General features: G+C 49.5%; 1 protein-coding gene across 1 annotated transcript in view; it reads left to right on the top strand.

The window, feature by feature from the left end:
* WNT3A (Wnt family member 3A) overlaps window positions 1-24,191 on the top strand; it is a 55,438-nt gene that overhangs the window by 14,406 nt on the left and 16,841 nt on the right. Inside the window, exon 2 of the mRNA XM_009236585.3 lies at window positions 2,357-2,598. Coding sequence (XP_009234860.2) covers window positions 2,357-2,598 — 242 coding nt within the window. The remainder of the gene's footprint in view (window positions 1-2,356; window positions 2,599-24,191) is intronic.

Here is a 24,191-nt window from a genome sequence, read left to right as displayed (position 1 = left end):
TGGCATTTTAGTTAAAAAAAAAAAGAAAGAAAGAAAACCACGAGTCCAGCCCCTATGGTCACCTCCCTGGCCTGGTTCAACCCACCTTCTCCTGTCCAGAGGCCTCTCATCCACAGTCCAGGTCAGAGACAGCTGACCTTGGCCACCACCACTCGGCCCTGGCCAGTGGCAGTGCAGACCATACCCCAGGGACCCCGGATGGTCATCCAGTTGCCGAGACTCAAAGGAAGAGAGAGGATGGGGGAGGAGACATGGAAAAAGACTGCCCAGCTACCTACAGCAGGGACACCAACCCAGCCTGCATCAGGGCTGCACTTCCTGGGAGTGCTGGGATCTACAAAACGGTGGAGGGAGTGTGCAGGGACACCTGGGGCAGGGTACCTGCATATAGTGAATGAATAAAGGAGTGAACAAGGGAGCCGACTGTGCAAGGACAGACCGCAGGGGTGCAGGCTTGGGTGGTGGCCTGGGGATGCCCATGGGGTCTGGCACGAGGTTATGCACTCAAATGAGGGACAGACAGGAGGGAGGTTGACTAGGGAGAGGGAGGCCAGATCTCCAGGGGGTAGACATATTGGGGACCCTGAACGCTGGGAGTCCGGTCCGGAGGCCAGACTGGTTGGATCCAGTGGACACATCGACAGGTGGTCATAAGCATGAGGAACTCTCTCCCTCCACCCACCTCCACCAGTGCCCAAAAGGACCTGATGATTTCTTTAAATTGAGGTGTATTTTGTACAGCAAAATGGAAGACCCTAAGTGCATGGCTCAATTCGTTCTGACGTGAAGCACTCACATAACCAACATCGCAGTCAAACGCAGAGCACTTCGGCCAGGCTGGCCCGGCAGAACTTCCCTGATGACAGGCACATTCCCTATCTAGCTGTCCCATTCAGGGTAGCCACGGGCCACACGTGAAGCATGGCTGGTGCCACCGAAGGGCTGAGTTTTACATTTCTTGTATTTTAATTAATTTTAAACTTAATTACATTAATTTAAACGGCACAGGTGTCGAATGCCTTTTGCCAAAAGCAGAGCACAGCCTGGGAGCTGTTGGGACCTGGAAAACGAGGAGGGAGGTTGCCACGGTGCTGACCTCTCCCACGGATGAGTGTTGCCTGGTCTTGAGCTCAGATTGGGGGATGCGGAGGGCCCCAGGAGCATCTCACAGTTGAGCCCCTCCTCCCCACGTGCTCACGGGAGCCCATGCCTTCGGGTTTCTGAGCAGCCTGGCACCCTAGAGGCAGTCTTCATTTGTTTATTCACTCTCCTATTGACGGATGCTTGGGTGGCGTCCAAGTTCCTGCTCTCAGGCTCAAAGGCCTGGGAAGATTCCTGAACACGTCTCACTGTGGACACGTGTTTACATCTAGGGGTACATAGCCAAAAGCGGGCCTGCGGGCTGGCGGAATGGGTCTGAGTTCCACGGTGATTTCTGCGCTGGGTCATACCTACATCCCGGAAGCCAGGCCTCCTCCTCCAATCCCAAAGCCAAGGGCATCCCTCCTCTGGGCAGCCCCCACCTGACCCACTCCCCAGCCTGAGGTTCTCAGGTTCTAGCCCTGAGTCCCCCACTGGGCTCCAGGTCAACCTGGTGTGAACGAGGCCCATGCAGTTGTGCTGAGCAGGAATGCGGGGCTGCATCATTTCCTGTTACAGATCTGGACAACTTGAATTCTGAGCTGAGTTTTGGGGATACGGCAGGTTAGGGTCCTGGCCTCATAAAATCAGACTTCCAGATAAAACATACAGAAAAACACGTAGATGATATCAAAACATCCAGAAAAAATTAAATAGCCAGCATTGAGTATTTATTCTGCACCCAACATTGTGTTAAGCACTTCATGTATAACATACAGGCTTAAGAGCTGGGCAAGGTGGCTCATGCCTATAATCCCAGCACTTTGGGAGGCTCTAGAGAGAGGTCACTTGAGGCCAGGAGTTTGGGACCAGCCTGGGCAACATAGCAGGACCTTGTCTCTACAAACTGTAAAAGTAAAAATTAGCTGGCTCTGGTGGTGTGTGCCTGTAGTCCCAGCTAATCTGGAGGCTGCAGTGAGCCATGATCATACCACTGCACTACAGCCTGGGCAACACAGTGAAATTCTCTCTCAAAAAAAGAAAAATTAGAAGGCATGGTTTATGAACATTATTTTAGAGGCCATAGAGAATCTTTAATTGGGATTTTAAGTAAAAATTCTCTTACTTGCAAAATAAAAAATCAGGTTTCCTTCATGGTGGAAGCTGTGTCTCACCCCCTGAATGCACTTGAGGCCCCAGAGCAAAGGGTCTGTAGCTTGCTCATCTGTGTCGCTGTCCCAGCCCCACACTCACCGCCGGGTCTTGCCCTCTGCAGGTCGCTGGCTGTTGGGCCACAGTATTCCTCCCTGGGCTCGCAGCCCATCCTGTGTGCCAGCATCCCGGGCCTGGTCCCCAAGCAGCTCCGCTTCTGCAGGAACTACGTGGAGATCATGCCCAGCGTGGCCGAGGGCATCAAGATTGGCATCCAGGAGTGCCAGCACCAGTTCCGCGGCCGCCGGTGGAACTGCACCACCGTCCATGACAGCCTGGCCATCTTCGGGCCTGTGCTGGACAAAGGTATGGGGGTGGTCTGGGGGAGGGCAGATGAGTCTGGAGTGGGACAGAGTCTCCCACCTGGCGCTGCCTGACATTCTCATCTGTGCACACGGTGGGAACGGTGCCTCACGTGGACGCTGGGGTCCTTCTCGCTTACTGCCAGGAGGACGGTCTGGGGCTGAAGCAGGACTGAGCCCGCGGGGTTATTCGGGTATCCCTCTTCCTCCTGCTCCCTGGAGAGGAAAGCGGGCATTCTAAGGTGACTCCAACCACGGCCAGCGGCGGGGCTGCTCCCAGGAGCCAGGGCACAGGCCAGGCTTGCAGAGGAAATACACAAACTTAAAGACCTACAAGAAGGGAGAGGTTTGGGGGCACCCTAGAGGAGAAAGAGAGACAGAGTGAAAGACAGAGAGATACAGAGAGAGAGAGAGACAGACAGAGACACAGAGAGAGACAGACACAGACAGAGAGAGAGAGGAACAGTGAGACGGAGAAAGATAGAGACAGAAAGATGCAGAGAGAGACACACACAGAGAGAGACAAAGACAGAGAGAGAGACAGAGAGGGACAGAAAGACCAAATGAGAAATACACAGAGGAATAGAAAGACAGAGACACAAAGATGCACAGAGACAGACACAGAGAGAGACAGAAATAGAGAGAGACAAAGAGTGACAGAGAGAGACACACAAAGAGAAAATGAGAGACAGAGAGACAGAGACAGAGAGAACATGGACAAGATTAAAACTTTAGCATCTTTTTTTAAAAAGTTGAGGTGAAATTCACATAACTGAAAGTCCGCGATTTTAAAGTATTCAATTCAGTAGCATTTGATATACTCACAGAATTGTGCAACCATCACCTACCTAGTTCCAAAATATCTTCATTACCCAAAAAGGAAACCTGTGCCCATTAAGCAGCCATTCCCGTTCTTCTCCCTTCCATAGCCCCTGGCACCCACCCGCCTGCCTTCTCCCCTGTGATTTAACTACTCTGCCTGTTTAAGAAACGGCATCACTCAATATTTTGCGTCTGGCTTTTTTTCACTGAGCGTGTTGATTCACCTGCACTGTGGATAGTTCCAGCACTTCATTCCTGTTCATGGGCTGAATAATATTCCATTGCATGGATGGAGCACACTGGTTTATTCATTCTTCAGGTTGATGCACATGAGCGTGGTCTCCACCTTTTGGCTGCTGTGGCCTTTTCTTGGACATGCATGTGTTTGAATGCCTGTTTTCACACCTTTTGGTTTCTGTATCTAGGAGTGGAATTGCTGGGTCACAGGGTAATTCTGTTTCGCTTTGCTTGACCTGGGAGGTCAAGGCTGCAATGGGCTGGAACCGTCACACTATTTTCCACAGCAGTTGCACCATTTTATATTCCTACCAGTATTGTTTGAGGGTTCCAGATTCATCCTCACTGACACACTGTTTTCTGGTGTTTGTATTTCTTACTTCTAGCCATCCTAGGGTGTGAAGTAGAACCTCCTTCTGATTTCAGTTTGCACTTCTCTGGTGACTGATGATGCCAAGCACCATTTCATGGGCTTTGGGGCCATTTGTAGACCTTCTTTGAAATGTTTAGTCAAGTCCTTTGCCCATTTTTAAATTGGATTCTTTGTCTTTTTGTTGTTGAGTTGTGAGTGTTCTTTATATATTCTGGATACTGGATGTACATCAGATGTATGACTGGTGACTATTTCTCTCTCATCGTTTAGGTTTTTTTCATTTTTGTGAAAGTGTCCTTTGATACACAAAATTGTTTAATTTTGGTGAAATCCAGTTTATTTAGATGTCATACTGAAGCAAGAATTAGCTAACCTAAGGTCACAAAGATTCACATCTATGTTTTCTTCAAAGAACCTAATAGTTTATCTTTTACTTTGAAGTATTTGATCTATTTTGAGCTCATCTTTTTATATGGTATGAGGTAGGAATCTAACCACATTTTTTTGCATGTGGAAATTCAGTTATTCCAGTACCTTCTATGGAAAAAACTGTTCTTTTTCCCATCAAATGGTCTTGACACCCTTGTTGAAAATCAGTTGGTCATAGATGTATAGGTTTATTTCTGGACTCTCAATTCCAGTCTATTGGTCTGTATGTCTGTCCTGTCACCAACACCACACTATTTTGATTGTTGTAGCTTTGTGGTATGTTTTGAAACTGGGAAGAGTAAGTTTTCCAACTTTGTTCTTTTCTTTTCCAGATTGTTTGGTGGGGACAGGAAAAAAGATTGTTTTGGCTATTTGGGGTCCCTTTCAAATATATGTAAATTTTAGGAGCAGTTTTTCCATTTGTGCAAAAAAAATGCTGCTGGGATTTTCATGGGGATTTCATTGATTCTCTAGGTTGCCTTGGGAAGCATTGCCTCCTTAACAACATTAAGTCCTTTAATTCAGGAGCTCAGGATCTTTCCATTTATTTAGGTCTTCTTCCTTAATTTTGTTTGTTTGTTTGTTTGTTTTTGTTTTTGAGACAGGGTCTCACTCTGTTGCTCAGGCTGGAGTGCAGTGGCATGATCACGGCTCATTGCAGCCTTGACCTTCCAGGTTCGAGTGATCCTCCTGCTTCAGCCTCCCAAGTAGCTGGGACTACAGGCATGCGCCACCATGTCCCCCCTGATTTTTGTATTTTTTGCAGAGATGGGATTTTGCTATGTTGCCCAGACTGGTCTCTAACTCCTGGGCTCAAGCGATCCATCTGCCCTGGCCTCCCAAAGTGTTGGGATTACAGGGCATGAGCCACTGTGCCCAGCTTCTGTAATTTCTTTCAGCCATGTTTTGTAGTTTTCAGGGTATGAGTTGTGTACCTCCATGGTTAATGTATTCCTAAGTACTATTTTTTTTTTTGATGCTATTGTCAATGGAATCATTTTTCTTTTCTTTTTTTTGTTTTGAGATAGTGTCTGGCTCTGTCACCTAGGCTGGAGTGCAGTGGCACCATCTCGGCTCACTGCACTTCCATCTCCCTGGCTCAAGTGATTCTCCTGCCTCAGCCTCCTGAGTAGCCATGCTTGGCTAACTTTTTGTATTTTTTTTTTATTTTTATTTTTGTAGAGATGGAGGTCTCCCTATGTTGCCCAGGCTGGTCTTGAACTTTTGGACTCAAGCAATCCTCTCACCTCGGCCTTCCAAAGTGCTGGGGTTACAGGCGTGAGCCACTGTGACTAGCTTGTAATTGTTTTCTTAATTTTTTTTCAGATTTTCCATTGTTAATATATAGAAATTCAACTTTTTAATCAAGAAATACATTTTTTTGAGTTTTGATCCTCAGCTGTAACACTGCTTAATTTGTTTGTTAGCTTTGAGAGGGTTTTGGTGAATTGTGTAGAATTTTCTACATATAAATTGATGTCATCTATGGATGGAAACTGCCTCCTTTCTTCCTTTCTTATTTGAATGTCTTTTATTTCTTTTTCTTTCCTAATTGCTCTGGCTAGGACTTCCAGCGCTATGTTGAACAGAAATGGTAAAAGTAGGCATCCTTCCCTCGCTCCTGATCTTAGGGTGAAAACTTTGAGCTGCCTGCATATATGGTGTTGGCTGCAGGTTTTTCTTTCTTTCTTTTTATTTATTTATTTTTAATTTCTATTTCAATAACTTTTGGGGTACAAGTGTTTTTTGTTACATGGACGAATTGTTAGTGGTGAACTGAGATTTTAGTGCACCCCTCACCTAAATAATGTACATTGTACCCAATATGTAGTGTTTTATCCCTGGCTTCCCTCCCAACCTCCCCCTTCTGAGTCTCCAGTGTCCATGATATCACTCTGTATGCCTTTGTGTTCTCATAGCTTAGCTCCCACTTATAAATGAGAACATAGGATGTTGGTTTTCCACTCCTGAGTTACTTCAGTTAGAATAATGGCTTCCAGATCCATCCAAATTGCTGCAAACGACATTATGTAAATCCCGTTAATGTCTGAGTAGTATTCCATGGTGTATATATACCACATTTTCTTTATTTTATTTTATTTTTTTGAGATAGTGTCTCACTCTGTCATCCAGCCTGGAGTGCAGTGGTGCGATCTCAGCTCACTGCAACCTCCACCTCCTGGTTTCAAGTGATTCTCCTGCCTCAGCCTCCCAAGTAGCTGGGACTACAGGCACCCGCCACCAAGCCCCACTAATTTTTGTTTTTTCAGTACAGACGGGGTTTCACCACGTTGGCTGGGCTGGTCCTGACCTCCTGACCTCAGGTGATCCACCCACCTCAGCCTCACTAAGTGCTGGGATTACAGGCGTGAGCCACTGTGCCTGGCCTTATATACCACGTTTTCTTTATCCACTCGTGAGTTCATGGGCACTTAGGCTGGTTCCACATGTTTGCAGTTGGGAATTATGCTGCTGTGAACATATGTGTGCAAGTGTCTTTTTCATATAATGACTTCTTTTCCTTTGGGTACATACCCAGTAGTGGGATTGCTAGATTGAATGATAGAACTACTTTCAGCTCTTTAAGGAATCACCATACTGTTTTCCACAGTGGTTAAACTAATTGACATTCCTACCAGCAGTGTATAAGCATCCTCTTTTCCCCACATCCACACCAACATCTATTATTTTTTTATTTTTTAATAATGGCGTCCTTGCAAGAGTAAGGTGGTATCTCATTGTGGTTTTAATTTGTGTTTCCCTGATGATTAATGATGTTGAGCATTTTTACCTATGTTTTTTGGCCATTTGTATATCTTATTTGGAGAATATCTATTCATGTCCCTTACCCACTTTTTAATGGGATTATTTGTTTTTTCTTGCTGATTTATTTGAGTTCCTTGTCAATTCTCGATATTCGTCCTTTGTCAAATGTATGGTTTGTGAATATTTTCTCCCACTCTGTGGGTTGTCTGTTTACTCTGATGATTATTTCTTTTTGTGTGCAGAAGCTTTTTAATTCAATTAGGTCCCATTTATTTATTTTTGTTTTTGTTGCATTTGTTTTGGGGCTCTTAGTCATGAATAATTTGCCTAGGTTGATGTCTAGAAGAGTTTTTCCAATGTTGTCTTCTAGAATTTTTATAGTTTCAGGTCTTAGATTTAAGTCTTTGATCCATCTGGAGTTGATTTTTGTATAAGGTGAGAGATGAGCATCCAGTTTCAACTCCTACATGTGGTTTGCCAGTTTCCCCAGCACCACTTGTTAAGTAGGGTGACCTTTTTCCAATTTATGTTTTTGTTTTCTTTGTCAAAGATCAGTTGTCTGTACATTTTTGGCTTTATTTCTGGGTTCTCTATTCTGTTCCATTGGTCTATGTGCCTACTTTTATACAAGTTCCATGCTGTTTTGGTCACTATAGCCTTGTAGTATAATTTGAAGTTTGCTTCAAATTAGTATGTTAGTATAATTAGTAGTATAATTTGTTTTTGCTTGGGATTGCTTTGGCTATTTGGGATCTTTTTTGGTTACATATAAATTTTTTTTTTTTTTTTTTTGAGATGGAGTCTCACTCTGTTGCCTAGGCTGGAGTACAGTGGAGTGATCTCGTCTCACTGCAGCCTCTGCCTCCCAGGTTCAAGCCATCTCCGGGATTCCCTGCCTCAGCCTCCCAAGTAACTGGGATTACAGGCATGTGCCACAACACCTGGCTAATTTTTTTGTTGTTGTTTTTGTTTTTTGTATTTTTAATAGAGACGGAGTTTCGCCATGTTAGTCAGGCTGGTCTCAAACTCCTGACCTCAAGTGATCCACCCACATTGGCCTCTCAAAGTGCTGGGATTACAGGCTTAAGCCACCACACCTGGCCAGTTCCATATAAATTTTAGGATTGTTTTTCCTAATTCTGTGAAAAATGATGTTGGCATTTTGAGGGGAATTACCTTGAAGCTGTAGATTGCTTTGGGCAGTATTGTTATGTTCACAATATTGATTTTTACTGTCCATGAGCATGGGATGTGTTTCTGTTTGTTTGCGTAGTCTATGATTTTCTTCAACGGTGTTGGCTGCAGGTTTTTCACAAATGCCTTTTATCCAGTTGCCCCAAGTGGCAATGGCTTTATTTAACTTTCAAGGTTTTCAAAGACCACCCTTTGATTAGCCACTGCTCCCTCCTGAGAGAGTTCTGAGTTAGGCAAAATGAATTTTTTTTTTACCCAGACAGGTTAAAACAGACAAACAATTCCTTGGGGAAAAGGTCTGCTCCGCACCCTCCAGAACTATCCACCCACCCAGGGAACGCCGGCCTTCACTGTCCCAGGGAGGCCTGTGGGCACCACCACATGAAAACACTACCAGGCTCTCCTAGCAAGTCAAGGTCATCATTTCCTCAAGTTGGCATTCAGTGGGTTGCAGTGACCCTTTGACTGCTTTCCAGAGAGCTAACAATGTCGGTACTAACCGTTTGTGTCTAATTTTTTGGAGGGCCCTCGGAGCTTCCTTTTGGGTTCCAGGCTGCGTTCTGGGGTAGAGGACACAGATCCCACCACTCGATGGAGCATCAAGGTCACCTTGGGAGACCAGCATGTAGGGCGGAATGTGCATAGTACCATCCACCCCAGGGTGGCCCAGAACAGTCCTGCCAGCCAAGGCGGGGCCCAGAGGACCACAGCTGTGCTGAGCATGTGGTCAGCAGGCCGAGGAGACTTTGGAGACCATGGTGCCGAAGGAAGGCTACTCAGACAAAGCGAGACAGGTCATGCTGGGAAAGTCCTCCCAGGGACCTTGCAGTCCTGGTGGTCCTGTTGGCAGAATGCCCAAGGCCGGAGTTCATCTCACTTCTCCACAAATCTGCTTCCCCGATGGCTCCCTCATTTTATAACGGACAACTCCAGTTCTCTGTTGCTCAGGTCAAAAACCCTGGGCCCCTGGCTGCCACCTTACCCTCCTCCCTGTCCTCCCTGCAATAGTATGAATGCTTGTGCCCCACCCCCTCCAATTCCTACATTGAAATCCTCACCCACAGGTGACGGTGTTAGAAGGTGGGGCCTTTGGGAGGTGGTCAGGTCATGAGGATAAAGCCTCATGAGTGGGATCGGTGCCACAGAGGCCGAGGTGAGAGGATTGCTTGAGGCCAGGAGTTCAAGACCAGCCTGGGAAACATAGCAAGACCCCATCTCTGCAAAAAATAAGTTAACATATGTTAGCCAAGCACAGTGCCTTGTAGTCCTAGCTAGTCAGGAAGTGTCACTTGAGTCCAGGTTCAGGCTACAATGAGCCATGACAGCACCACTGAGCTCCAGCTTGGGCAACAGAATGAGACCCTGTCTCTAAAAAATATAAAAATAAAAATAAACAGGCCAGGTGTGATGGCTCACGCCTGAAATCCCAGCACTTTGGGAGGCAGAGTTGGGCAGATCACTTGAGGTCAGGAGTTCGAGACCAGCCTGGCTAACATGGTGAAACCCTGCCTCTGCTAAAATACAAAAAAATTAGCCAAGGGTGGTGGTGGGCATCTGTAATCCCAGCTAGTCGGGAGGCTGAGGCACGAGAATCACTTGAACCTGGGAGGCGGAGTTTTCAGTGAGCCGAGATCACATCACTGTACTCCAGCCTGGGCAACAGAGTGAGACTCCATCTCAAAAAAAAAAAAAGGAAAACTATAAATAAATAAACAAATAATAAATAAATAAAAAGGAACCTCTCAGTCCTTCCACCATGCATATGCTGACCCAGTGAGAAAAAGAGGTCTGACCCAGTGAGAAAGAGAGGTCTATGAACCAGGATGCGTCCTCGCAGGGCACTGAACCTGCCAGTGCCTTGCCCTTGGACTTGTGCTGTGTATGAGCTGCCTGGCTATGGTGTTTTGTTAGAGCAGCCCGCATGGACTGAGACACTCTCTGTGTCTTCCAGCCCTACTGGCCTCTTGGCTGCTTCTCAAACACTGAGCATGATACCCCCTCCCTCCCACCTTTGCACTTTGCAGTCCCTCTGCCAGGAACACCTTTTCTCCTGTTGTAATTCCCACAGGCCCTCTCAGGAGTGTCCCCCACGCTCGCTCCTATCCCCTCACCCTGCTTCACAGCCTCTGGTCAGCCCCATGAGCTGATGATTCTGTGGAAGGAGAGCATGGCCTTGCTCACCCCTGCAGCCAGATGCGAAGGAAGACCACAAGTCCTTTGGAGGGGAGGTGCCTGGTTCTGGGGGGCCTGGCATGTGCCCTGACCAGGAGAGCCCCTGAGTGTGAAGCTGACACTGCCTCCAGGGCTGGTGGGGCCTGGCTGAGGCCATCCATGGGCAGGAGCCCTCCAGCATCCAGTGGTCATGGCCACCCCCCAGCCCTCATCACGGGCCTGTGTTCTTCAGGCGTGGGGAAGGCACTGTGGGGCAGAGAGTGGGGACCAGAGGGTCAGGCTCAGAGTCCGGGCACTGGTCACTGTGGGCCTGGGATGAGGAGGACGTCCCTGAGGGACAAGTCAGGGTCCATATAGGAGAAGAAACTGGAGTTTGGGGAGCTCGGATGGTGGCCGTCCTGTGACCTTGAGTGAGAGGCAGCTCACTTCCTGGAGCGTCAGCCTCCCATTTATAAAGTGGAAGAATACTTACAGCTTGTCAGACCTCACAGAGCTGCTGGTTGGGGTAATACACCACGCAGCTCCCCTGGAGATGGCTGCCAGGGTGCACAGGAGTCAGGTCCCAGGGCCGTGCAGCTCATCGAGCGTGTCCAAGGGTGTGTGTGGCATGTGATGCATTGTGTGTATGTGAGTGTGCACGTGCGTGGGAATGTGGTGTGATGTGTCATATGTGCACATGCATGTGGTGTGGTGTGGGGTGTGTGCATGTGTATGTGTCAGGTGTAGTGAATGTGTATGTGGTTTGGTGGATACATGTGCCTGTGCATGGGTGTATGTGGATGTGCCTGTGCGCGTGTGCATATGGCTGTGGCATGCATGTGCATGCCTATGTGTGCATTGATGCACTTGCTGCTCGTTAGGGTTCCTGGGCTGTGCTGTAGCCAGTGGTGGCATGGAGGGAGACATGGGCAACATATACACTGCAAAAGGCCAAGAGCACCAGACTGGGCCCTGTGCCATGTGGTTGCTGGCTCCAGAGCCAGGATGGGGTGCTTAGGGCTGCCACTCCCCCTCTGAGAAGGAAGCAGGGATTTTAGGAAGAAAGCAGGAAGCCTGTCCTGCTTGGAGCCATACCAAGTAATGGAGGAAGGCTGTGCTGCATGGGATCCGAGGGGAACATGCCATTCCCTAAAGCCCTGCTACCCTCGGGAATCTTTAGGATATTCCATTGCCCTCCAGAATGTCAGGGTGTCTCTTACTCGTGGAAGCGGGGAGGACATCTCACTTGCGGAAGTGGGGAGGGCTCCTGCCCATGAACGGCATCAGCTCACTGACTCCCAACCTGGGCATCTGAGCCCAGCTGGAGGCCAGGAGGAAGCTAGCCTCATGAGTCACACCATTCAGGAACCCTTGGGTCTGTCCTCCAAGCTGAGCTTTGGGGAGCCTGTGCCATCGCTGTCTGGATTGGACCACGCCCATGGAAAGGCACAGATCTGCACAGATGGGAATCCCAGCCAGCAGATTGGCTGGGGGGCCATCCAGCTGAATGCAAAGCCCCAAAGTCGGTGAATAGCACTGGGTCCTAAACCTGATGACACCTCCAGCTGCTTCGAGGAAAGGCCTATGAACGAGTCTTGCTCTGGAGTCCCCAAATCTATGGTCTAGGAGCCTGGTCATATACCAGAACTTCCTTCCCTTTTATGGCTGAGTAATATTCCATTGTATGGATAGACCATATTTTGTTTATCCATTCACTCATTGATAGGCATTTGGGTTTTTTCAATTTCTTGACTATTATAAATAATGCCTTTTGTGTGAATGTGTATTTTCAATTCTCTCTGGCATATACCTAGGAGCGGAATTTGGTCATAGAGGAACTCCATGCTTAACTTTTTGAGGAACTGTCAAACTATTCCAAAGTGTCTGCACCATTTTACATTCCCATCAGCAGGGTCTGAGGATTCTGATTTCTGCACATTTTCACGAGCACTTGTTATTTTCTGCTTGTTGGTTTTGTTCTAGCCATCCTAGTGGGTGTGAAGCAATGTCTCATTGAGGTTTTCATTTGCATTTCCCTGATCTCTAAGGATGTTGAGCATCTTTTCATGTGCTCATTGGCCATTTGCCTCTCTTCCCTGGAGTAATGTCATTCCATTCTTCCGCCCACATTTTAATTGGGTTATTTGTCTTTTTGTCTTTGAGTTGTAAGAGTGCTTTATATAGTCTGCATACAAGTCCCTTATCCAGTACATGATTTGCAAATATTTTCCCCCATTCTGTGGGTTGTCTTTTCACTTGCTTGATGGTGTCCTTTGATACATGCAAGATTTTAATTTTGATGAATTCCAAGTTATCAGTTTTTTATTTGGTTCCTTGGCTTTTGATGCCATATCTAAGAGACCATTGCCTAACCCAACCTCACAAAGATCTACTCTTAATTAGGTTTTTTTTTTAATAAGAGTTTTAGAGTTTTAGCTCTTACATCTCGGTCTTTATTTTAATTTTCATAGATGATGTGAGGCAGGGATATAATCACATTCTTTTGCATGTGGAAATCCAGTTATTCCAGAACCATCTGTTGCAGACTGTTCTTTCCCCTTTGAATAGTCTTGGCAACTTTACTGCAAATCAGTTAGCCCTAGATGTATGAATTTATTTCTGGGCTCTTTATTCTATTCCATTTTTCCATATGTGTGTCTTTATGCCAGTGCCACACTGTTTTGATTATTGTAGTTTTGTAGTGTTTTGAAATTAGAACATGTGAGTCCTCCTGCTTGTCTTTCCTTTCAAGGTTATTTTGGCTATTTGGAGACAATTGCAGTTCCATTTGAGTTTTAGGATTAGCTCATCAATTTCTGCAAAAAAAGCTTAGATTTTTAGAAACTGTATTGAATGTGTAGATCAGTTTGGGAAATATTGTTCTACTAATATTATGTCTTCTGGTCCATGAACATAGGATATCTTCCCATTTAGGTCTTTAATTTCTTTCACGACATTTTGTAGTTTTCAGCATACAAATCTTGCACTTCTTTTGTTAAATGTATTCCTTAAGTATTTTATTATTTTTGATGCTGTTGTGAATGAAATTGTTTTATTAATCTCATTTTTTAATTATTTGTCACTAGTGTACAGAAACACAAATGAGGCCGGGTGCAGTGGCTCATGCCTGTAATCCTAGCAATTTGGGAGCCTGAGACAGAGAGATCATTTGAGGTCAGGGGTTCAAGACCACCCTGGCCAACATGATAAAACCCTGTCTCTACCAAAAATACAAAAATTAGCCAGGCATAGTGGCACACACCTGTAGTCCCAGCTACTCAGGAGGCTGAGGAACAAGAATCACTTAAGCCCAGGAGGCGGAGGTTGCAATGAGCTGAGATCACACCACTACACTCCAGCCTGGGCAACAGAGTGAGACTCTGTCTCAAAAAAACACACACACATACACACACACGCACATACACACACACACAAATGATTTTTAATATATATCTTGTACTCTGTAACCTTGCTGGAGTTGTTGATCAGTTCTAATGCATTTTTTAATTTGCAGATTCCTTCGGGCTTTCTACATATAAGATAGTTTTATTTCTTCCTTCCAAGCTGGATGCACTTTTTTCATTTTTCTTCCTTAATTGCCCTGGCCAGAGCCTCCGGTTCCATGATGAATAGCAGAGTTGAGAGTGGACAAACAGCTTTCAGTCTTTCACCACCGGATAGGATGTTAGCTGCAGGTAGGCCCATCTTGCTTTTAAACTTAGTAGTTCTAGATGTGAGAAAAACTTTGTTCACATAAATAAATAGATAAAAAGGGGAGCACTTAGTTATCATGCATCTCTCAATTCTTTGAATTTTTTTAGAGTTATGTATGCCAAAAATCACATGGTGGCCTATCATCAAAATGTGGAAAAAGCCTATCAGCACATGACTCAGTTAGGTCCTCCTTAAAGTTTGTGGAAAACAGGGAATTAAAGGCGCCTGATTTTCACAAGTCCCAGTCATTATCAATGGCTCCCACTCTTGCTTTCTGGGAGAAACTCCCTAGGGTATGGCACACTCCAGGAAGATCCAGGAGTCTCCTGGAACAAGAGCTGGGACCCTTGGGGGTCTCCCATGGGTCTGGTGTGTGACAGCATCCCTATAGCATATGCCACAGGTATACATGTGGCGCAAATGTACGCAGTCGGTCCCCTGGGAAAGCACAGAGATGCACTCTGCCACACAGCATATGCTTAGAAATGATGTATTAAGCCAGTGACCTAAGAACAATGGGCATACCTCGGGGAATCCCAGGAGGGCTTCCCAGGGGAGGTGGCCCCTGGGCTGAATCTTGAAGGATCTTCTTTCTTTAACACAACACATATCCAGTATTTTCTAGGCACTGTTTAAGTGTTCGACACACCATGGCCAGTTGAATCCTAATGCCCATCTGATGAGGCCAGCAGTGCAGTGACCCTGTTTTACAAATGAGGAAGCGGAAGCACTGTGACAAAGCAGAGACGTGAACCTTGGCAGCCTGGCTCCAAAGTCCCCAGGCAGAGGGGACAGCCCATGCCAAGGTTGGGGCTGACGTAGGGGTGAGCAGAGCCCTCAGGCAGGCCCAGCAGTGACAGGGCCTAGCTGGAGCATACAATTTAGGAATCACTGGAGGAACCCCGAGCCCACAGGGAGGGCAGGTGCAGCCCTGGAGGAAGCAGAGAAGGTAGGACTCCAGAGGATACCCGGTCCCCATGTGTGCATCCCTCCGGGCAGGGCGGGGATGGATCTGAGCAGTCACTGAGAATTTCTCAATGGTGCTCTTGGATGAATGCCTCAGGCTCTCCAGGGGCAAGTAGGCCTCACAGATGCCCAGGTCCTGCCCTAAGGTGCCAGCGTTGGGTGGGGGCGGGGAGCCCCCATTTCCGGTTGTTTTCCTGCTGCTATGCCGGCCTCTCTGCAAAGGGCTGAGCTCCTGCTGCGCTTCTAGCCTCCCCTCCCATCCCACTTACCTCCCCTGGACCCTCTCCTTCTCCCCTTCTCTGATCCTACAACCCCCTTCTCCTCCCCTTTCTGATAGAGGAACACAGTCTGGGACCCCTCCTACCTCCTCATGGCTTAAATAGGTTTAAGTAGGAAAGGGGAAGTCCCGGCTCCTCCCTCCTGCCTGCCACGGGGACTCAGAAATGCTTGGAGTCCTGGTGGCCTGGGAGGAAGGAGCCCGTCGGGTGCCTCAGACAGAGGCCTGCTCAGGAGGCCATTGTGGAGGCCCTGGCTGCGCTCTCCATAATCATCTGATTGGATTAGGGTCAGGGCAACCCTAATCATGTCAGAGGTCACCCCAGGCTTTGTGGCAGGGGCCACAGGGTGCCTGGCCACCCCTGCCAAGATGGCCTTGTTGAACACAGTTAAAAACCCTCAGCCAGCTGTGAGGAGAGGGGCCCAGCCTCTTGTGTGTGTGTGCACATGTGAGTGTACACCCTAGTGTGTGCATTGTGAGGGGTGCATGTGTGTGCCTATATGTGCACATAGCCATATATGTGCATGCCTGTGTGTATGCATGTGCATGTGTGTGTGCGTGTGCATGAGTGTGAACATATGAAGGAAGAAGCTTCATATCCTCACACCTCCTGCTTTCAGCCCCATCTGCTGTCCACCTGGCCTGGGGCTGGGGGCTGGGGCCACCAGACTGAGGCTGGGAGAAACCATCAGTCCTTGGAACATGGGGCTCTGTCACAGAAGCTGAGCCTGGTCCCTGAAGAGCCCTCTCTTCTGGGGTCCAAAAGGAGCAGGACATTCAACCTGCCTGGAGCAGGAAGCATTTGAGGAATTTTAAGTGCATGGAGACTGCGCACACCGTGCAGCTTCTCTGTCCCCTGCCGCAGGCCCCAGGCACCGGGAGGGCTCACTTCCCTGCAGAGCTGGAGACACCTCACTCTTGACCCCTGGCAAGGTAAAGCTGGCAAGGACACAGGTACAGAGAAAGGGCAGAGACGGCTGCAGTTGATGCAGCAGCCCAGGGCCCAGCAGCTGGATCTCAGGCGGCATGTGGCTCTGCAGAGAGCCTGGCCTGCTCTAGGCCAAGTGGGGCATGTGCTCCTTAGAGAAGGGGATGGAGGCCAGGAGTGGGTGAGACCTGGAGCCTAGGGATGCCACTTGTGCCCGCACGCTCGGTGCCCTCTAACATGGGCTGGGCCCAGGAGTCCCCCCAGGCCCTGGCACCTGCCACAGAGGTCGGGGGGAGCGTAGTGGCATGGGGAGGTATGCAATCTCTTGTGCTTCCCAAATAAGTGTGCTTCCCACAACTCCCCATGGACACTTCCCAGAGCCCTGGGGTTTGCTTCTTCGTACCCAGTGTGGGTGGGGCCTGCAGCAGTGGCCGTCCCACTCAGCCTTCACACACCACCCCCTCTTCAAGCATTTCCAGTCCCCACCCCCTGCCCTCGTCTGTGAACCCCAGGGTATCCCCACTCAAAGCACACGGCCAGATTCCTGGTTGGTGCCCCAGGACCCCTCCAGCCCCAAAGGGTGGGGAGAGTAATGAAAGGGTTCCTGCGCACCACATGTCAGTAAGCCTTGCTGGGTGCCCCACAAGGCCCCCCTCATCTCCCCAACGTCTTCCCCAGGCAGGAGACAGCCCAGCCTCCTCTCCTCCCCACAGAGCCCCCAGGAGCCCCTCGGGGGTGGTCCGCCACCTCCCTGTGTGTCCCCTGCCTATGAGGGCCGGCACAGGGGTGGGGCCTGCCTGCTAGGACATGGGGACGCAGAGGGCAGCTCTTTAGGGAACCAGCGTCCCCAAATCCAGGTTGCGACCCCTGACCCCCCCCATCGGAAAGTGTTGCCATTTAAGATGCGTTGGGGTGGGGGGCTCCCCTGGCTCCAGCGGCCTCTCTGGTATATCATTAACTCTCCCCAGTGGGAGGGGAACCCCGGCCGACTCCCCGCCGCGTCCGGCTGGGAGCACAATATCCCAGCGACGGCGACAAGATTAAGCACAAGGGGAGAGTGCAAATGCGCGGGCGGTTCACACGCCCTTCGCGGTGCTGAATTAAAGCGTCTGAATGGGGATTTCCCCTCGCGCCGGACGGCCTGGCGCGCGGCGCATACTTCCAGGTTGCTATGACTGGCCTGTGCTCGCCTAATCACCGACCAGGGGGAAATTCATATAAAATATCGCCGGCCATTGTGGGCCTAACTCGGCGTGACAGTGGCGCACAAAGCCGGATTCAAGCGCCCCAGCGGGTCAGCACGGCGCCCGGCCGCGCGGGCCGCCCGGCGGTGTCAGGGGCCGTGGCCGCGGTGGGGCACGGGCCGCATTCCGCTCTCAGGTGGCTCCGGGGCCTTTTGTGCAGGCCATGATTACCAAATGCCACCGCGACACCCCCTCCTGGCCGCCTGGCTCCTCCTGGGGCCGCAGGAATGAGGGAAGGTGGGCAGCCCCCGAGGGGAGGCGCCCGGGCGTCGGCTCCGGCGGGGACGGGGGCGCGGGCTGAGTCCCCCTGTGTGCCCCACAGCAAAGGGTCTTCTCCTTCCCCTGTGTTCAGGCCTCAGTGGGGGAAGAGGGCCCATGCGTTGGCTGCTCTGGAAGCCTGTTGTGGCCTCCCGATGGGCACGAGAAGGACTTTGCTTGTCCTTTTTCAGGGGCGATGGTCCCCAGATGACATGACATTTGGGGCCACAGTGACCTGCAGGCCCCTGACCAGTCTGGTCAGGTGGTCCTAGCTGGGATCCGAGGCACCCCCTCACTCAGCCAGCCCCTTCCGGCCGCTGTGGCTTGAGCAGGCAGGAAATGGGGGCAGCACCAGGAGGGAGGGACCCAATGCATTCGGGGTGGCCACTGTCCCCACAACTCTATGGGTCGCAGGTGTGTGGTGGGGGCGTGGTAATCATACAGGGTGCAGCGTGCACGGCAGGCTGCGTTCGCTGTGACCCTCCATCCCCCAGGATGCCTGAAGGCCAGTACCCGGAGTACAGGGAGACTGCTCCTCACTGGTGCATGGAAACGGCTGGCAGATCAGGCAGGGGCAAAGCCTGTGGGGTGGGGCATTTGCCCTGCAGACCTGGGGAGAGAAGCTGGCTGCAGTAGGGTGCACTTGGGGGACAGAGGGCATTTTTTTGTCACAGTGGAGGTGAGAACTTCCCGGTGGAGATTCAGCAGAGTTTTTCTCCTGGGCAGTGGGCAATGTTGGGAGTCTGGGCCCCCAGCACCCAGCTGGACTGACCACCATGGGGTCCTGTCCTCGGCCAGTGCATCCCTGCCGGAGCTGGGGGTGTCCAGCCAGACAGTCAGCATTGCCAGGGGAAAGAGACGAAGCCACAGGTTTCCAGGGGCTGGGGAAAGCATTGGAGGGCCCCAGGAGGCATGGCCAGGTGAGCATGGGTCAAAATCAAGAAGCAGACTGAGCAAAGGTGGCATCCCAAGCTCCTAGGAAAGGAGGTGTCAGCTGCCCCAGGATGGGGCCACAGAGGCAGAACCATAGCCCCCTCCCCAGACTGAGCAGCCCAGCCACCAGCTGCCAGCAGCCAGGGCCCTGAATCCCAGAGCCTGTGACCAAGGTACCCACCTCCAGGAAGAGGCCAAGCCAGAGACCCAATGACCACTGTCCACTCATGGGGGATGGCCATCAGCATATCGGAGACACCCTCCAACCCCTTCTCCTGGTAGGCTCCTGTTTAGGGTCTTGTCCAGGGTCCCATATAGCCCTTACAAAGTCATGACCAAGCTGTCCATAGCCTTCCTTCTGGTCACAGCCCAGAGGAGGGGTCAGCACAGAATGGAATCTGAGCTTGGGAGATCTCATCTCAGTTGATGCATCAGAATCACTGGAGACCCTTTAAGATATAGGTGCCCCCACCCCAGTTGAACTTGGGTCCCCAGGGCGGCCCTGCAGTGATTCATTGGCCTCCCAGCCATGACCATTGTTGGAAGCCTCCAGTCCTAATTCCCTGCTGGGCTTCCCAGAGGGGCCAGCCTGGGTGAAGCCCTTCAGACTGAGCACTCTGCCTCCCTGAGGAGCTGGATTTCATTGTCCTATGGTTGCATTTAACAACAATCCCCACCCCCTGACCCAGAACTTTCCCTCCTTCAAGTTGTTTGTCCCTCAGAAAAGCCACTCAGGAGTCCCCTCTGGACCAACGGGCATGTCCCAGGAGCCCAGGAGTCCCAGGCTGTCTCTCTTCTCTCGCCCTGTATCAGCCCCCACAGCCTTTCCACAGATAGGCATGTCCCCCTCAGCCATGCAGTGGGGGCCTAGCCAGGCAGGTAGGCTCCCTGCTCCCTTGAGGCTACGGCCATGGAAACACCAGCCATGGGAACACCCATTGCAGCTGCAGGAGCCTGTAATGATGGGTTCAGGGACCTCTCTTGGGACCCCTCTGTCTGGGCTCTGCACTCACTGCTGTGCAGCCTGGGGCCCATGGCTGACCCTCTCTGAGCCATTTTCCTGTCGGGGCCACTTCTCTCATTAGTTATCACAAGGATAGGCTTGGACCTGCTTTTCCCACTGTCACCCCAGAACAGGGCAGCCTCCATGCTGTGCTCCCTCAGCAGCTACCTTCTGAGCAAACACCTGTCCCTGCCGAAATGCTTCCCGGGTCACCTCCCTGTGGGAAGGTCAGCCCTGAGAGGACAGAGGCTGCAGCCTTCTTTGCCACTTAAAAGACAGTCGCTGCTTAATACATAGTGGCAACTGAGCAACTTTAGTGAAATGTGAAAGACAAGGATTTTGGAATGATTTGGGCAAATGTTGTTCAACGTTTAAGAATTTGGAAACATGGCCGGGCGCAGTGGCTCACGCCTGTAATCCCAGCACTTTGGGAGGCCAAGATGGGCGGATCATGAGGTCAGGAGATCGAGACCATCCTGGCTAAGATGGTGAAACCCTTACTCTACTAAAAATACAAAAAAAATTAGCTGGGCATGGTGGTGGGCACCTGTAGTCCCAGCTACTCGGGAGGCTGAGGCAGGAGAATGGTGTGAACCTGGGACGCGGAGCTTGCAGTGAGCCGAGATCGTGCCACTGCACTCCAGCCTGGGCGACAGAACGAGACTCTGTCTCAAAAAAAAAAAAAAAAAGAATTTGGAAACATATCCTTCCTGTTTGATGTTCAAAGGTCCTTTTCTGAAGTTATGATGGTAGATATTATATATATATATAAAATATCTACCACATATCTACATATCTCTATCTATCTATCTATCTATCTATCTACATCTTTTCCTGTCTTAACAAAATAAAACACTTGGCAGTCCTCTGTTAGTCCCCAGATGCTCTCTGATACTTGAAAAGCCCATTAAATCCAAACCTAGAAACAAAGGATTTGTTAAGATCCCTCTAGTCCAAAAGTTCTGAGATGCAAGAGACAAAGGAACCATCAAAGCTCATCTCATGATTCCCTGCATCTGACAACTGCACTGCCCTCAGCTGTGATGGAGCCTTACCTGGCAGCTCTTCTGCCTTTCCCTAAATGCCCACCTCTTACCACCTAGAACTCCCTCACCTTCTCAGACTTTATCCATCCATCCATCATCCATTCATCCATCATGCATGATCCACCATCCATCAATCCATCATTCATCCATCTGTCCATCATCATCATCCATTTATCCATCATGCATGATCCACCATCCATCAATTCATCCATCCATCCATCCACCATCCAACATCCATCAATCTATCCATCTGTCTATCTGCCATCCATCAATCCATCATCCATCTATCCATCAATCTATCATTCATCCATCCATCCATCCATCCATCCACCATCCATCAATTCATCATCATCCATCTATCCACCATCCCTCAATCCATCATCTATCCACCCACCCATCCATCTACCCACTATTCATCACCCTTCCATCCCAGGCCTGCCTCAGAGCTCATGTTGTCAAGCCTTGCTGTGTGTCCTTGTCCTCTCTACTGCCTCCCTTGTGAACTGTAAGCTCCCAAAAGCACATGGTTTAGCACAGTCCCAGGCAAAAAAAACCTAACATACACACCAGCAAAGCCTCCCACTAGAGATAGGGAAGGCTTCCCCTGGTTCATTCTCCTTACCAAGGCAAGGACTCTCTTCTCCTGAAAGTGGGTCATCCAGCCTCTGTTTTATTATCACCAGGACAGGAACTCCTTCAACTTTCAGAAAGCCTAGGTTGTTAGAAATTGTATCATATTGAGCAGCAGTGCACTTTCTGGAGGATTTCTTTTTTCTTTTGATGGAGTCTCCCTCTGTTGCCAGACTGGAGTGCAGTGGCGCGACCTCAGCTCACTGCAACCTCCGCCTCTCGAGTTCAAGCAATTCTCCTACCTCAGCCTCTTGAGTAGCTGGGACTACAGGCGCACGCCACCATGCCCTGCTAATTTTTGTATTTTTAATAGAGACGGGGTTTCACCATGTTGGCCAGGATGGTCTCAATCTCTTGACCTTGTGATCTGCCCACCTCAGCCTCCCAAAGTGCTGGGATTACAGCTGTGAGCCACCGCGCCCAGCCTCTGGAGGATTTTTTTACTGTGGTTATTGAGAGTGGGCACCTTGCTTCTTATTCATCTCATATTCCTCATTCAGCCCAGTGCCTGGCTCATTAGGGACTCTCAGATCTTGGATGGATGGATGGATGGATGGATGGATGGATGGATGGATGATGGATGGACGATGGATGGATGGTGGGTGGTGGATAGATGGATGAATGGATGATGGGTGGATGATGGATGAATGGTGATGGATGAATGGTGATGGATGGATTAGAGATGGACAGATGATGGGCAACAGATAGATGACGAATGGACAGATGATGAAGGGGATGATGGATGGATGATGGTTGAATGATGGATGGGTGATGAATTGATGATGGATGGATGATGAATGGATGATGGATGGATGATGAATGGATGATGGGTGAACGGATGGATTAGTGGTGGTAGATGGTGGATGATGGGTAATGGATGGACAACGGATGGATTGTGGATGGATGGTGGATGATGGATGATAGATGTATGGATAATGTATGGATATGGATGATGAATGGATGAATGGTGGATGATGGATGATAGATGGATGATGGATAGATGTGGATGATGGATGGATGGATAATGGATGATAGATGGATGGATGTGGATGACAGAGGATGGATGATGGGTGGATGGATAGATGGGTGGTGGATGGTGGATGATGGTAGATGATGGATAGTAGATATATGGATGATGGACGGATGGATGGTGAATGGATAGATGAATTGATAGGTGGATACATGGTAGGTGGTGGTAGATGATGGATGATAGGTAATGGATAGATGGATGGATGGATGGATGGATGGTGGATGATGCATGATAGATGAATGGAGAGATGGATGGATGTGGAAAACGGATGGATGAATGAACGAAAGGAAGGAAAGATAGATAATTGATACTTTGGATGAATTCAGTAAATAACTGCTAAATGAGACCACAACAAGTTTCTGGGAAAGATGGTTTTCCCAGGTGGAAGATACTTCCCTTACAGAACAATTTTGTTATGCAGTTTCTTTTCTTCTTCCTTTCTCCAACAACTGATTGCTGTGTTAGAATAAAAGTCTTGGGCCTGAATAGGGCAGGCCTCAGGTGGCTCAAAAAGTTCAGCCAGGCTCCTTCCCAGGTGACTTGGCCAAATTGGCAGCATTTGTGTCTAAGCACCCTGCCTCTCAGTAGCCTGTGTCCCATTCCAGTGGGACCTCCGACAGTCCACTCTAATGAAGGCATTTTCCTGCTGACTGGGATGATTTCCTGGCCTTCTGGGATGGCTGGCACTTCCCACGGGCAAGATGCCTCCGTTTCACCCCCATAGCTGCCTCTGTTGTGTCAACAAAAGCAGAAACCCCTGACAAAGGTGTTTGTGGCAGAGAACTTGGCTTCTGTGGAGGCTGGCTGCCAGGACTCCAGAGCCTGGACGTGAGTCCTGGCCCAGGGGAGCCCTGAGTCGGCTCCTCTGTAAACAGAGATGACTCTGGGCAGTGGTTCATAACCTGTGTGCTTCAAACACCTGTGGAAATCTGATCAAAGCAATGGATTCTCTCTCCAGAAAGACGCCCGTGCTCCCAGACATACCCCATCGTTTGTGCTATCTGGGGAGGGTAGTGAACCTGCTGCAGATTCCCCCTAGAACCTTGGGTGGAATCCATCCCATAGGCTCAAATCTCCTGCCGCTGTGGCTGCCACTTGGACATTCTGGGGGGTCTTCCTTCTGCATGGTTTCAGGACATTTTTTAACTTTTTATTTATTTTATTTTATTTCATTATTTTTAGATTAGAGATGTGGTCTCATTCTGCTTTCCAGGCTGGAGTACAATGGTGTGAACACGGCTCACTGCAGCCTTGAAGTCCTGGGCTCAAGCAATCCTCCTGCCTCAGCGTCCCGAGTAGCTAGGACTACAGATGCACACCACCATGCCCAGCTCATTTATGTTTTTTTTTTTAAGAAAGGGGGTCTTGCTATGTTGCCCAGGCTTAACTTTTTATTTTGAAATAATTTCAGACTTACATAAACATCACAGGAGTGGCACTGAGAGTCCTGGGTCCCCTCACCCAACCCTGTGGTGCATAACCATGCCAATTGTTCAAAACTAAGTGTGTTCTATTCACCACACTCTGGACGTCACTCAGCTTTCCTTTGTTTTTCTATCAAGATCCCTTTTCTGTCCCAGAACCCCCTCCTGGGTC

The sequence above is a fragment of the Pongo abelii genome, chromosome 1 (assembly GCF_028885655.2).
Source record: "Pongo abelii isolate AG06213 chromosome 1, NHGRI_mPonAbe1-v2.0_pri, whole genome shotgun sequence".
Classification (NCBI taxonomy): Eukaryota; Metazoa; Chordata; class Mammalia; order Primates; family Hominidae; genus Pongo; species Pongo abelii.
This window is presented reverse-complemented; position numbering and strand designations above follow the sequence as displayed.